The sequence below is a fragment of the Colletes gigas genome, unplaced genomic scaffold (genome assembly GCF_013123115.1).
Source record: "Colletes gigas isolate AHSC1104 unplaced genomic scaffold, ASM1312311v1 Colletes_gigas_Sc00006, whole genome shotgun sequence".
In the NCBI taxonomy this organism is placed as follows: domain Eukaryota; kingdom Metazoa; phylum Arthropoda; class Insecta; order Hymenoptera; family Colletidae; genus Colletes; species Colletes gigas.
This window is the reverse complement of record NW_025106635.1, coordinates 5,620,092-5,635,019: the sequence shown is the minus strand read 5'-3', so window position 1 is coordinate 5,635,019 and position 14,928 is coordinate 5,620,092. Positions and strand designations below refer to the sequence as shown.

At 39.3% G+C, this 14,928-nt stretch overlaps 3 protein-coding genes across 5 annotated transcripts; 2 read left to right on the top strand and 1 right to left on the bottom strand.

The window, feature by feature from the left end:
• Window positions 1-376: 376 nt before the first annotated feature.
• Window positions 377-5,934, bottom strand: LOC122395971. Of its 3 annotated transcripts, none has more exons than XM_043393991.1 (6): window positions 5,452-5,934; window positions 4,937-5,261; window positions 4,314-4,842; window positions 4,091-4,246; window positions 3,858-3,996; window positions 377-428 (listed from the first exon to the last, which is right to left on the bottom strand). In XM_043393991.1, exons 1-5 carry the CDS (start codon window positions 5,475-5,477, stop codon window positions 3,872-3,874), a joined length of 1,161 nt encoding a protein of 386 aa, XP_043249926.1. In that variant the 5' UTR covers window positions 5,478-5,934; the 3' UTR covers window positions 377-428; window positions 3,858-3,871. The 3 variants fall into 3 exon arrangements, with proteins under 3 accessions (XP_043249926.1, XP_043249925.1, XP_043249924.1); XM_043393990.1 differs by lacking the exon at window positions 377-428 and adding an exon at window positions 2,435-3,045; XM_043393989.1 differs by lacking the exon at window positions 377-428 and having other exon boundaries at window positions 2,435-3,996.
• Window positions 5,935-6,467: 533 nt separating this feature from the next.
• On the top strand, window positions 6,468-9,847 carry LOC122395968. Its single transcript, XM_043393985.1, has one exon. It carries the CDS (start codon window positions 7,058-7,060, stop codon window positions 8,771-8,773), a length of 1,716 nt encoding a protein of 571 aa, XP_043249920.1. The 5' UTR covers window positions 6,468-7,057; the 3' UTR covers window positions 8,774-9,847.
• A 3,633-nt stretch (window positions 9,848-13,480) lies between these two features.
• On the top strand, window positions 13,481-14,715 carry LOC122395969. Its single transcript, XM_043393986.1, has 2 exons — window positions 13,481-13,978; window positions 14,410-14,715. Exons 1-2 carry the CDS (start codon window positions 13,835-13,837, stop codon window positions 14,602-14,604), a joined length of 339 nt encoding a protein of 112 aa, XP_043249921.1. The 5' UTR covers window positions 13,481-13,834; the 3' UTR covers window positions 14,605-14,715.
• Window positions 14,716-14,928: the final 213 nt, after the last annotated feature.

Here is a 14,928-nt window from a genome sequence, read left to right as displayed (position 1 = left end):
AGTTATTGTTTCATTTCTTTCCCCTCTCTATTTTCTTATCATACAATTGCATCATATACTTTCGCGGAATCCATCAAATCAAATCTAACATATTTTTCACTTAAGATTTAATTATATCTGATGAACTGGGACATTTCCTAGGAATAAACGGCCTGTTTAGCTTCATCGTCAGGTTTGCGACCGATGAACGTTTAAAGCCGATATTTGCAAAATTTACATGACATCGGGAATGTACCGCATTCCGAAACGCCGATACATGGCTCTTCGTTCTTTAGTGTCTCTGAATCTTGATCGTTTTCTGATACTTTTTTACGCCGCGTGTGTGTTTGTACTTTATACACCGAAGAATAATATGTACAGTTGTCGCCTTCAGTTGTATATTTGACGTAAATGCCGCACTTACTTTCGCTTTTTCTTTTTACTTTTTACTGAAAAGAGATAAACCGTCGGATAATTTATAAACACGATCATGTATAGCGGAACTTATTTAACACATTTAATCTGTGATTATTTTCTTTCCTATTTTAATTTAATGAACATAATATGATCAATAAATTTCAAGCGTGATCATTGATAATTATATATAATAAACAAATAACTAAATATATATATATATATATATATATATATTTATATATATATAATAGTATAACATTGCATAGATATATGTACAATGTTATACTATTTAGGCGACTAATTTCTCTCTGTCGGAACGCTTACATTGTTTCCCGTGTCTGACTATATTAGGTAATTATTGTTAATATTTATTTTAAATTATAGTAGAATAGTATAAAAGATGTCAATATTGTTAATGGAAAAATATAAGATTTAATATTTATCAGATTTACAAAAAAAAAAAAAAATTATATATCTATACCGTGTATTATTTGTACTGCTACTCTTTTGTATTACGTTTTATCTATTATTGCTATTTCATGAAATGTTACGCGTTTCTTTTTACGACAACGTCGTGTACATAATGCAGTAATAATACGCGGTGTGATCGATTTTAGGAATTGTCGATGATGTATAATTTATTATTGCGTCGTAAAAAAAAAGGCAGGTCTTTTATTTTTCCATTTTATAGAATTGAATAAACGTTCAACAGCCTGAAAAGTCAAGAATACATGTATTACGATTCGAGAAAAAAAGCAAGATTAAACAGTTGCAGTGCACCGTTTGTGACCGCTGCCTCTACAGGTATAAAAACTCGTAACTTTATAATAGACAATACCTTTAATTACGTAAAAGTGTTATTAATTGTAAGCCGGTTGAATGAAACCAATAGACTCTAAAACCAACAGTAATATATTCTAAACAATGTGGTAAATGTGGAATACGCTCGTTTGTTCACACAGTTAATATATATTGTAACCGTATCTGTAAAATTAATCGTGGAAACAGAGATAAATTACAAAAAAACCGTGTTCTTGTATAAGCATTTTATAGAATTTTGGAACAGCGAAGAATCGCGAATACACGACGTATTTTCGTTGAAGATTGAGTTTATCTAACGATTAAGAAGAATATTTGAACACCGACTAAACGTGCAACAGAATTTGTATAAATGCGAAGATCGCGGTATTAAATGAAAAAAAAAAAAAAAAAAAAGAATTGTCTCCCTGTACGAATAACAAATTCTACCATTTGTATTCTATCAATACACTTCCATTTTTCTAAAGGCACAAATTTTATAAAGAACGAGGGATAGCGTGATGACTAACAAATTGAGAACGTGGGGAACGTTAAGTACACTGCAAAATGTTGTTTTAACATGGTACTTCAATGTTACTAGTCGAATACATTACGAGCACAATGTTTTACGAGCATTCTTTCAGGAAAAATGTGTTTGATACGAAGGTCGAAACGTAGGAATTCAGAAAATGTGGGTGAATTTCAAAGCAACACTAAAAAAAAAAAATCTCTTAATTATGCAAATACATAAAAAGAGTTACCACGTATCTTATGCTACTAATATGTGTGTCATTATTACATGCCAGTTCTAATAAAACATTGCCAATTATCCTTACTTTTGTACTCCTACATATACACAAACAAAACAAAGCTTATACTTAGTTCTGCATTGGAATTGGAAGGCTTGCAGTCAACAACAATCAACAAATGTTGGCACTGATACCATAAAACGTTCTTTTCTTACTTTCTTTTTTTTAAATCAGCCAAAACTGATTTACAAAGACGGCCGTGAACAAAGTAAAATCATTAATTGCATGAAAATGTATGATTTAATTAGGAATTGTTGCAATGTAGATAATATAATTGGAACGAAATAATTATTTTATCATATTCAGAAACAAGAATAATTTCTAGTCAGATATATCGAGTATCTATTGTATTGACCTTGATTCGGTAAAATTCTATTTTATGTTTTTTAACAGTATTATTTGTATTTGTATTTCGATGCATTGGTGTCTGTGTACCACATGTATTATAAAATAGATCTTTATATACAATTTATTGTGTATTTTATTACATTTTATTACAATCAATGAGGGCAATGTTCAATATTAAAACGTATTTTAAATTGTGCAATTATTGCGCTACATAATATCGAAGGCGGGATTAAAAGAGTAAACTTGCATAATATTATGTGCGTACATTATATTGTTTATACGCGTTATCAAACTGATAATATATGCGTATGAATGATACAATATATGCATACATACTAAGTGATATAAAATAAAATTTATTTCTATATGTATTTGACAATATTGCTTTCCTCTTATGTGTATATAACAATATTTTATAATACGATTTAACTTGTTTCGATTCTTTTAATTCTGCTATCATACGAACTCCAGTTAGATATGCGTTGTGTAATATGTGTATAGCTATAATGAGTATATAACTTCTCAAAGAGACTGTCAAAAAAAGTCGTTTTGTCAGGATGCATAAAATTGTATTTTCTCAAGCATTAGGAAAAAGCGGGCCGCTATTAGTTTTATGATGTCATGTATTAGAGTTTATGTAGTTCCGACAAACTGACGAGGCATATTCGACTTCAAATTGTACATATATAGAAGTCTATAAAAAAAAAAAACCAAAAAAAAAAACATATAACGTATAATTCACGTAAAGATGTATAATAAGTAGAATTTAGAAAATCATATGTGGAATATCCTAATAACCAATGTTAAGTACGGGTATGTATGGATTCGTACGTGTACGTGGAAAAATACCAATCATCATTATACATACATAGATATATATATATATATATACACATATGTATATATACATAATAAAAAAGATATTTTTAGCTTTAACAATTATTTATTACTTTCAGCATAGATAAAGATGCAAAGACACAAACAAGTGATATAGATGCTATATCAGAAATAGTATGCTTGCAGGAATTTATCAGTCATCTGATAATAGAAAATGAAAGTTTAAAAAAAGTATGCTTTGAACGCTATGTCGTTAACAGAGAATCCACGCCTGCACAAAATATACGAAAGAAATCTAATAAATTTGCAATCTATGGTTGCAAATGTAACAAATGATATTAAATAATGTATATATACATATGTATATATATATATACATTGTTGTAGGTAGCTAGTTCTATTATACTGTTAGTTGATATTTAAAAAATATTGTATAGTAGATTCTGATCTGTATAATTACAGTGAATGGGCCAAAGTTGTAACAAATTCATTTTCTTATTGAACCTGTCCAACAATGTATAAATACGGGCATTTGAAAAGTTAGCCATCTCTCATATAAATAGTGTTTGAAACTTTATAAATGAACTGATCTTTGTTTGAAAAATCGGTAAAAAATGCATCGACAAATTTACATTATTAGGAGAATGTTAGGAGAACTGAGCGCCTTACCGCGAAATTACAGCTTAGACTTTTTTACAGCAGGCCTGATGCTTCTTGATTCTGAATGGATGAAACTTTCTACTACACTTATTACACTCTACAAGCTGCGAGTGATATTCTTCCCAATTTACATGAGGCAGGTTGAACTCTAGAATAAGAAAATTATGGCGATTGTTTCATGGATGAGTCAAAAAAAAAAAAAAAAAATTGAAAATAAAAACGTTAAGCATTTTAGAGTTTACCTTCAGGCAATGGAAGTTCTTCTTCAGTCTCCATTATAATAAAGGATGTTGGTAATGATACTTCCGAGATATTGCGCGAACTCACGTCGCTATTAGTGTTAGGCGGTGTTCTGGGTAATTCGTATGTAGGTTTCATAGGATTAAAATCATTTTCTTCTACAAGCATAAATGTTTAAGTACACAATTGCAATTACTACTTGAACATTATAATTGAATTTCTTACCCTTTAAATTAGTATTTGTATTATTCTTTCTTCTCATCTCATTGACTGAACTCACTGCTGCTTTGCTTCGATTATATTTTGGAGTTGTCATACCTTGTCCTATATTTTCAAAATTTTCATTTGTTCGTTCTTCTATTTTCAATTCTACTTGTTTCAATTCTTCATCCATACAAACAGGTATTTCATTAGGACTGCACATATTCAATGTTTCTTCTTTTATGTCTGTATCACTCTGTTTTTGTTTCCCTCTTTTAGAATTGTTTCTCTTAGACCTATTTTTTCTTAGTGATATACCACTTTGACAGATTTTGTCATTAATCTGTATATCTCTACTATCTTTATCTTCTTTTTCTTTTTCTTCATCATTTGAAACAGATGTTACCTGTTCAGAACTATTAAAGTATGTTGGTACAGTAAGATATTCTGTAGAAGTTGAATTGTGAAAAATATTCTTTGAACCAGAGATATCTTCATGGAATGTGGTAGTATCAGAGTGTTCCACATTTTCTTTATTTTGGTCTGCGTTTCTCTGTTTAAAAAAAATTATATTTTTAGTTTAATGTATGATTAAATATAAATTTTGTAAATGAGTACAATTATAAATAGAAGAAAACGTTATTTACCAGATTTTTGCAGGAAACACTATTGCATTTACACAATTCACCACACGGAACACCTTTTTTTATGCATCCACATGCTTTAGTGGAACAGCTTTTCTTAGATTTGCAACCACAGAATACATGTTTATTAGATTTCCTTTGTACATTTTGTGCAGATGTGGAAGGATTCTGTACATTAGTTTGATTCTCTGTCAACATCATACTATTAAAAGCATACTTTTTTAATCTTTCATTTTCTATTGTCAGATGTTTGACCAATTCCTGCAAACGTACTATTTCTGATATAGTATCTATATCACTTGTTTGTGTTATTGCATCTTTTTTTATGCTGAAAGTAATAATAATTGTTTAAACTAGAAATATCTTTTTATACATAAATAATAACTATGTAATTATATGCAAAACACGACGCCTGAGGAGCATTTGTTATGTGTCAAAAAGCATCATATTGCAGTTACAGCATTAAATTTATTTAACGATTCATAGAAAAAGGCATAGAAGTAAGTGAATTACAATACCGTTTAATTCTTGACGAGTGAGACATTTTATGCACTTGAGAAGACGAAAATTACAAAATACAAGCAATAAAGAGCTCGTAAGTTCCGACGCACTTTGGCACGTACAGAAGTAGCGGTTGAAACACTTGAAAGTTGTTTTTCAGATTCAAATTCTCGATGATGGAGATGGAGCCACTGTAGAGTAAGGGAGGATAATGGCGTGTTTCCATGAGCCGGTTTTTTTACACAAACTCACGATAGTGGAATTAGCGTAGCCTAAAAACTAAGCTAAACTCTATTTTTAATGGCATGGAGGCCTTTAATACCTCGAACCGTGTAAAATGGTAGGGAAAGTAACGAATGCTGCTATTGTTTCGTTGCTTCTTCCACCACTCCGCATGATGCGAGGTACTGAAGTCCTCCATGCATGTTGCCATCCCCCACTTATCCTGTATGTACATATCATGTGATATTGCATATATTAGGTCAATTAAAAGTAGTTATATCTATGTCGTGTTTGGACTCCTTTTAATCAGAAAAATCTAAAAAATGCATTGGTATGATTTTTAGAAAGATAACATGATAATTACGAAAAGTAGAATTTTATATTATATTGGATGATTATTTTTTCATTATAACGGCATTTTTTATATACCGTATTCTAAGTCGAATTTTAAGAGTTCGATAGCAACAACGTCTTAATTTTAATTAAAGCATACCTATTAGAACTGATATAGAATCAAGCCAAAACCGATATATCTATAACAGTTACAGCATCTACTCACACAAGTGTCTCGATCAGACGCGCCATAGTACTCAATAAGATCTACGCGCTGGCGGTGATCATTAGCCCTTGGTTATTCGTTGGTCAAGGCACCTGTAACGATGCAAAAAGGTCAGCACGGTGATCTATACATAACCGGAGTCGACAACGATAGAGTTTGGGCGTACGTTTAATATTCGTAGCGGAAAAAAGAATTTTTCGATCGATCGTATTATATTGTTATAAAAAATTCATAAAGATACCGTCTGTTTTGTCGCCACGAAGGTGGCGTAACCCCTCGACTGATCCCGCTGAAATTCTTTCGGTGAGAGATGAAAAATACGAGCCGAGACGTGGATCAGAGCGAGGACTCAATTCCTTCTTTCTTTTAGCGGCGGTGTCTGAGGCTGCACGATTAGATAAGACCTCGGTTCATAGTGCGTTCGAGATTCAGAGCGCATAAGAGTCCAAGAGGCTCGAGGACCGGCCTCAGTTAAAGCTGTGTGTGCATACCGGCGAATTCGTTCGGCGAATCGCGAACAAGTTCCCCAGCCGCTGTAACGGCGACGAGCGTTTCGACGCGAGTGTTTCGCAACGTTACGCGCGACCCGCGCAATACGTTTGCCGTCCAAGCGCCTCGCGAATCGCGATCGCTGTTGGATTCACGAGGCCTGACACGGTGGAAGCGAATCATTTCGACGACCAGCCATGCCCGAGATCGAGACATGAATCCGTGGTCCAGGAGGGAATCGCGTGACGAGACGAGCTCGAATTGATCGTAACTCCGAAACCACTTCATGAGTACGTCCGTTCAGCCGCTTACAATTGTCTGACCGTTGGTAACGAGAGCAAAGGGACTCGACGATGCCAGCTTGCACCAGCGAGAACATTTCGAGACTGTGGTCCTCGAGTCCGCCGATTTCGAGGAGCAGCAGCATGTCGCCGCTCATACCCGGTTCGCCACTGTCAACGTCGCCGCCGTTGGTCTCGCCGATATCGACGTTAAAGCGTTCGATGTCCAACGTTTCGAACTCCTCGAACCTGTTGAACGGTTCCCCGTCGTCCAACAGCTCGGACGCCCCGACCGTGATATTTTCGCCGCGACGCCGGCAACAGCAACAGCATCAGTCGCAGAGGATACACATGTGCTATCAGGCCCAACCGACACAGGGACAGAATCACAATCGAAACGACTCGTTGCTGCTGAAGATACTAAGCGCGTACATCGGCGTGTTGTTCGGTATAGTTCAAGGAATCGTAAGCGTGATCAGTTACGCGATATGGGCGCCAGCGCTCTGGGCATCCGTATGGGTCTACATGCTCTGGGTAATTTTTCAATTGCCTCTCACCGCCCTGAAATGGTTCATCACCGTACTTCACACGCCCGCCTCCGAGAGGGTACGCAACAAACGATGCGTGCTGATCAGCGGTGGAAGCACCGTGCAAACGGTCCACCTTGCTCGAAATTTCTACAAAGCCGGCGCCAGGGTGGTGATATGCGAACTGGACGGTCTGTTCGGTTTGGCAAAGTTCTCGACCGCGTGCTCCAAGTTTTACACGATACCGAAACCCGGTCCTGGAAACGTGATCGAGTACATCAAAGCTTTGAGGGACATCGTCCAAAAAGAGAAGGCTGCCTATTACATACCGGTCAGCTCTAGCAACGCGGCTTACTACGACGCTCTGGCGAAGACCTACTTGGAGGTAATGGGTTGTGAGTGTTTCGTGCCCAGTGCCAGCAAGGTGGCGGCTCTGGACGATCCCTTGGAGCTGCTGGAAATGTGTCGCACGCTCGGGCTACCCTTGCCGTGCTATTCGGTTCTGCGCTCGCAACAGGACGTCTCGAGGCTGTACGAGCAGAACACCTTCGCCGCTGGCAGGTATCTGATGCTGGCCGCTGGACCGGCCGGGATGAGGGACAGAAACAAGATAGTATTGCCACCGACCCTCAGGGAGTTCCGGAATCAACAGCACGAGATCACCGAGAGCAAACCGTGGCTGGTGCTTCGCGATCCGAGCGGCAAACACTACATCACCTGCACCACGGTGAAGGATTCGAGGATCGTGGCCAACGTGACCTGTCTGGTGGACGAAGAGCGTGGTTTGATCCCGGAGGAACGACCGCAAGTGACGCAGTGGCTGGACAAGTTTTCCAGAACATTCGGCACGCGGATCAACGGCCACATGAGTTTCCGGCTGGCCGTGGCGGACGATGGAAAGCTGGTACCGATCGGATGCCGGGTAGGTGTGAGCCTACCGTACATCTGCCACACGGGGATTCACCCGCGATTGGTGTGGAAACCGTGCAGACACTTTTCCAGACAGAATTCGGGGATCATGTCCACGGCAGACAGATGCTTCCTACCGGATACGGCGTCCAGCGCCCTGAAACGACCGACCGGGGAGACCGTGCCCCATTTGCTGGGCACCGTGCTCGACAAACGGGAAGCTCTGTTCACCTACTGGGACCCGTTGCCCTATTGCGCTTACTATCATCTTCAGCTACCGTTTAGGCGCTTGGCAGGCATGATCAGGGCGCAGCCGGCCCAGCACAATCCACCGTTGGCGTTAGTGCAGTAACCGTTAGCTAACGCTTACACGAACTCTAACAGAGTCTGTTTAGGATCGGAGTCAGAGCAACGGGCGTTTCGATTGCTCTTTGAGACACAGTGCGGGGCAACCTTCTCGCGAGCGAAGGTACCTAGGCGTAAGTCGAATTTGTCGATAAGATTTTGTACAGTGATAGGGCTCGGAATTACCTAATCCAGTGATTACGATTCGGCGGGCGTACGGTTAATAATTCACGAGATATTTGACCAATGTTTTGACGATCGTTTCGACAATTGTGCGTTGCTGGTAAACCAACCAGAGTAAATTACTAGTAGAGTTCTCGAGATGTAGATGATGCAGATGTGACCGTCCATGTTGATTCGGAGATCAAGTTTGTCCGGAGGAATGTATCCGAAGTCGAAATCGAAGTCATCTGAAACAGAAAATGATCGATGAGGAAACATCAATTAACAGATTATAATTTGCGAGTGAATTCAAGGATGAAACGTGAATGGAAGTTCGTTTACGACCGAACCCGACTCTAGACTCAACTGTGTTAATGGTGGTAGCGACAGTTGAGAATGAAACTCTTTGAGCGTTCAATTGTATCGCGTATCGTCGCGTGTAAATAGTAGCAGCGTGGATAATCGGTCCAATAATACTATGCGCCACGCTCGTTCGTAATTTTTTTTAATTCTTTCCCTTCGTTTTTCTCTCAGAGCTCGACATTTCTTTCCCCTTTCCTCTTTTTCGTTTCCCCCGCGGCGAGCGAGTCGACTTTGAACTCCCCGCTAGATAAATAACGGACACACGACGACCGATCCGCGTGCACGCGCACGCCGCAAAACGATTATACATTGTACATTTTATATTTAATATTTTTCGCGCCCCGTCGCGTCAAGCGCGGTAAATTGTAAATAATTGCGACCGTGGATTGTAATTTGCGACAGTTGAGTATCTCCTACGGGCGCGCGGAAGATTATCGTAAAAGCCGTGTGGCGTTTCCGATTCTCGAGAACAACGCGACCTTGCAGGATATCTGTATTTATAGTATTTTGATATTTTATAAGAAGTCGGACAATCAGGTTTGTGTAAATACGCGTTGCAGACATCACGATGTTGGCGAGTCAATAAAAACATTTTTTAACTTATATCGTAGGTATTCGTCTTATGTATATCCCTCAAGAATCCATGGATCCGAATCAGGATCATTCTGATGTGTGTGTGTAAAAAACGCTCGAAAGTCGGGACCACCCTGAGGTTTGTATGCGTTCTATCGATGCAACGGGCGTATCTGATGCACCATTCACGACAAACAGCTTCGAGGAGATTGTAAGCGCGAAAGAGCTTAATCGGATTTGCTCGTTTGCGCGAGAGAAGCTGTAAATAATGCTCGTTATAGATGGAAGTGTGACCCGTGGGGCAGCCGCAACTTAACGGACTTTGAGTGACTGGGGTCGCCAGTTCGAGAGATGCTGTCGGGCACTATCGTGCATCTGCTTTTCTCCTTTCGTCTCGCCGATTTTTCTCGCCTCTTCCATCCCGACGAATCGTTATCGCCGTCAGCTGTTGTCAGCTGCCTGTGTAATTTTGCCACTAATCTCCGCTCGACTCCCTCCCACTTTCTCCCAATAATAATTATCGCCGAAACGAGCTGGATGCGGTTCGAGAGCAATGACGTGTAACATTGGGTCGAACGGAAAGTTCGTGCGTTTTCATTTTAAATAAACACTGTATTGTTTTCGCGAAAAGTGATTTATTCAATCAATGACGTAATCTGCATCAGCCTCTCTTACTTTCTCTCACCGTTCCATGGATCTTTTAATACCATGTGCATGAGATAGCGTTCGGTGGTTTTCTGGCCGTCTTTTCAACGATACGAGACGCGATCGCGTGAAACTTTCCTTTCGCCGAGGGCGAAACGTCGGCTTCGATCGTAAATATCGGGAATACGATCAACGACGGATGAAACACGGAGTCGTTTTCGCGACGAAGAGCAAAGGAACGCGGAGATCCGAAGACGCAGGAGCGAAGTGTGTAACGCAATCTTATCATGCGATAATATTGAAATGCAGTTCCTTGGCGACGGCCGGTGAAATAAATCAATACGCAGGCCGCTCTATTTTTTTTTTTCTTCTCCTTTTTTTTTTCTTTTTATTCCATTTGGGGAAGGCACGCAACAGGAACTGTTTCCTTCGCCAAGAATTATATAGATTTTACTGGCATTCACGGCATTTAACGAACACAGTTCGTTGCCTTTCGAAGGATGAACGAGCTAATAATGCAGAGTACATAAATGTATGAAAGAAACACTTTTTTTGCGGAAACGCGAATTACTTGAGTACACGGTTTCGTTCGTAGCTTCATTTTTTTCACTTTGCCCTCGTAACCGCATTGAATCAGGCTAAAACTATGAAATGCAAATGTACATAACTGACCTGTGCAACTGTACGTATCGAAGACACGATAAAGAGGTTCCAAAACTTTACGAAATTTCCCAAGTATCATCGAATTAGTTCGAAAAGTACTGTTGTTGTTCCTCTGGCCTCGTGTACAAAATAACTGAAAAAAAAAAAACGATACTTAGTAATAAATTTAAAAGACGATTTGTCGAGTTGTCTTCTATTTTTTATTTTAACGTCGACCCTTGTTATCCGAGGACAACCGAGCGAAATAAGATTATCGCGATCCGTTCTCTTTCGTCTTTACAACTTTGCTTGCACGTTTAGACAATTATACACTTCGTTGACTGTAAAATATCTCGTAAAAATTTGACACGTGCGATCCCGATTTCTTGAAATGTAATGGGACCGATTAATTTTTGTTTACAGTTCACGGTCGTGTTTTACACTGTGGTGTGATTGATAAAACGGTCGACAATGACGCGAACGAGCAAAACCAATAAAAAAGAAAAGTACGATTTGAAATAATTTTATAATTTCTTTTTCACACCGACAATATTATTCAACGTGTTTATTTTATATCTAACGCAGTCTAGAATAACTAAAAGACTAAACGCCGTTCGTAATATTTAACGAGCAAATATTAAACTTAAGTACCATAAATATTTTTTACTTTCTTACGATTAATAGAATTTTCCATCGTCGTAATCGCTACGATAATTCGAGCACGTGTAAGTTTCTTTCTTACCAATTTGTTGGAAAATCAACTACGCGTAATTATCGTTTTCTTATACTGTTCTTTTTTATTGAAATTCTTTTACATTCTCCTGTTATCGTCATTGTTAGTTTTTGTTTTCGATCACGCGGGGGGGAACTTTGTACATTTAATAAAATTTTTACCAATTATTTTCACTATTTGTCCTTCTTTAAAAATACAGAGTTACACGCTGCTTGTTTTTTTCTTTCTTTTCTTATGTTTCGAAGTCGAAAGCTTTCGAAAGTATTTCGTTGCGGTTGCGTTACGGTTAAGAGGTTCGGTAAACGGAGCTTTAAAGGCACTTGGCTCGCTTTGTCTGCGAGCAGGAAAAAGGAAAGCCATTTTCTTGGGGAACGTGTGCCGCGTGGTTCCAGGCACGGTTCTGTGAGAACAGATTCACCTGACTCGCATACCAATGGTCTGCTTACTGCCGCCGCTTACACCTTACCGACAATTTGCCAGCGGCTGGAACGTTTAACGCATCGACACGATCCTTGCGTGGGAACAACGCTTTAATTAAACGCAATCTGCCATCCTCTTTTTTCCTTCGTCCGATCGAGCCATTTTATTCTTGGATTTGTCGATAAAAACGGTTACATCATTTTTATTATGTAACAGGCGTTACACACGGATTGCGTTATTTATGATAACCGAAGACTAAAGTATAACTTAGATAAGTGAGACGTTCAATTAAATGTCCTGATTGGCTTCGCAGAAGTCCGTCATCTTTTAAAATTCTAACGACGGAGTACCGAGCGTCTCGCAGAATGTGGGAATCGTTTTAGCAACGGATAAAGAACACAGACTATTGTTTACGATTTGTTGATCAGTGTTATTGGACACTTTTAAGGCGACTCGGCCCTTGGGTTTCGTTCGAATCATTCACTCTATCCTTTCTCGTCTGTCTACTATAAGGCTGTTCTACTTAAAACGCATGGCGCCGACATAGCCTCGTCTTCCGGATGTTTACTACTTGCTCGTGCCCTCGTATATACTCGATACAAGAAATATAGCGAGATTGACAAATTTTATGGTCCCTAATTGTTACAATCAACATAAAGAAAAGTTCCCCTTTAACGTACTTGTCACGTGTCCACTACTACAACTAAATCGTATCTTTGATATACGCCATTCAAGAGTTGCGTGAATCAGAAAGTAAAAACAAGCACACTACTCGTGGAAAAATTCCAGCTCACAAAGTGATTACCTTGTTTTCACTCACTACCGCTTAGTTCGCAAAGCATTATCGAAATTGCGTAATTATGCAGATTATACTCGAGGAGCGGAGAATAGCATTACCCTGCAATGTATTAAGCTCTTTTTAGCATGCTCAAATGTTTCAAGTTTACTTATACAAACTTGGAACCTTGGGTCAATAACATGGAACCCAATATATCAAATTCTCACACCTATCTCTACGCTGTCGAAAACGTTCCTCTTATCAGTGTCAACGAGGTTGTTTACCTTCTGATACAACAACACTATGTCCTATCTTCTAATACTTATGGGCGGGGGCGCGCGTCTTTGAACATTCAAATAGGAAGTTGCCCGAGTTTCCAGGCAGTTCTTTCAACGGTAGCCCGTGATGCTGTGCCCCTTCCGTCGCTCCGCGGAAAAGAACGATCGGAACAACAAAACTGTGGAACACGATGTACGATACTAGTTGTTGTATCTAATCTCAGCGACGTCGAAGAAGCGTCCGGCAGAGTGCAACGAGAGTAAATATTGTAACAGAAGGGGGAACTTTCGGTGTATCGATGGTCGGCTATTAATACTGTACGGTTCTTAGTGCTACACGCAGCATCGGCTGTCTTCGATAAATAATAAACGGTGTTTTCCATTACGTGCGCCCGATTGTCGTGAATTCGAACGAAATCGGCGGTAAGATTGTCGCGGCGATAGTCCTCGATCTATCGACGTAAACGAGAAAACATGATCGTCGTCGCGTTATTTTTCGCGTTCAGCGTTCTCGCCGCGACTGGCCAGGGGTACGATGATCAGTGTCAGTGGAGAACGGACGAGCAACTTATCTGGGAATACGACGTCAGAAGATCTTACAGGATCGGCGGATACCAAGTGCGTGTGATTGTAATTCGAGCATGATAAAAAATAAAACGCTTACTTATTGCCGTTTACTTTTATCGCTGAACGCTTTTGATCCACCGACAACGTGTATTGGCTCTCTAGTTTAGGGGATACTATACCCCGCGACAATAATATTGGAGTTGCGTAATAAGTCGTCGTTGATTTAGAACTTACATTTTAAATATACATTAAAAGTGCAGTTGTATACGTACTGGATGCTTCTTACAAAGTAATGTTGCACGCCAGACTTTTGAGTCGCACAGTATGTTTGAGGGCTTGTTGCCGCGCAGATCTGGTACTTCTTGTATGTTTTTGCTATCTTCTTCCAGATAAGCGCGAAGTTGAAACGCCTGAGGTGAAAATAAAACAAAAGGACCAGAATACGTTTCGTAGACGCTTTTAATACTTACAGTCGCTTGCAGGAAGTCGAGGCGGAGTACGGGCCGGCGAACGTGACGATCACGTGCATAGGAGTGGACTCTTTGTCCGACGAGAACAACGGAGCCATGTGGGTTACTTCCGGTGGGATAGGATACAACTTCATCAGGATTAAGTTCAGATCGAAGTACTCCAGAGGACTTCGTTATCGAGTCTACGTTTACGGGAAACCGTACTGAAAAGACCACGGCAGCTTTTATTTATTTACGCACGGCAATTATGTATGATTGTACTTCAATGAATGTACGTTAATAAATTTTTACCAAACTTCGACCATCTTGGAAATTTTACTGGGCTGCGACTAAATAAGATAATTTAAACAATTACAATTATAAAAAATTATACTAAAGAATAGAAAACAATGTTATATATATATATCTGTATGTGCAGGTATGAATTATGTTTACCTCGACTTCCGTCAGCCATTGTGGAACCAATCAGTGTGTAAGCAGATACCGGGTAGCAGCCCCTCCTAGGTCCCTCCCTCTCGATCGGTGCTAGAA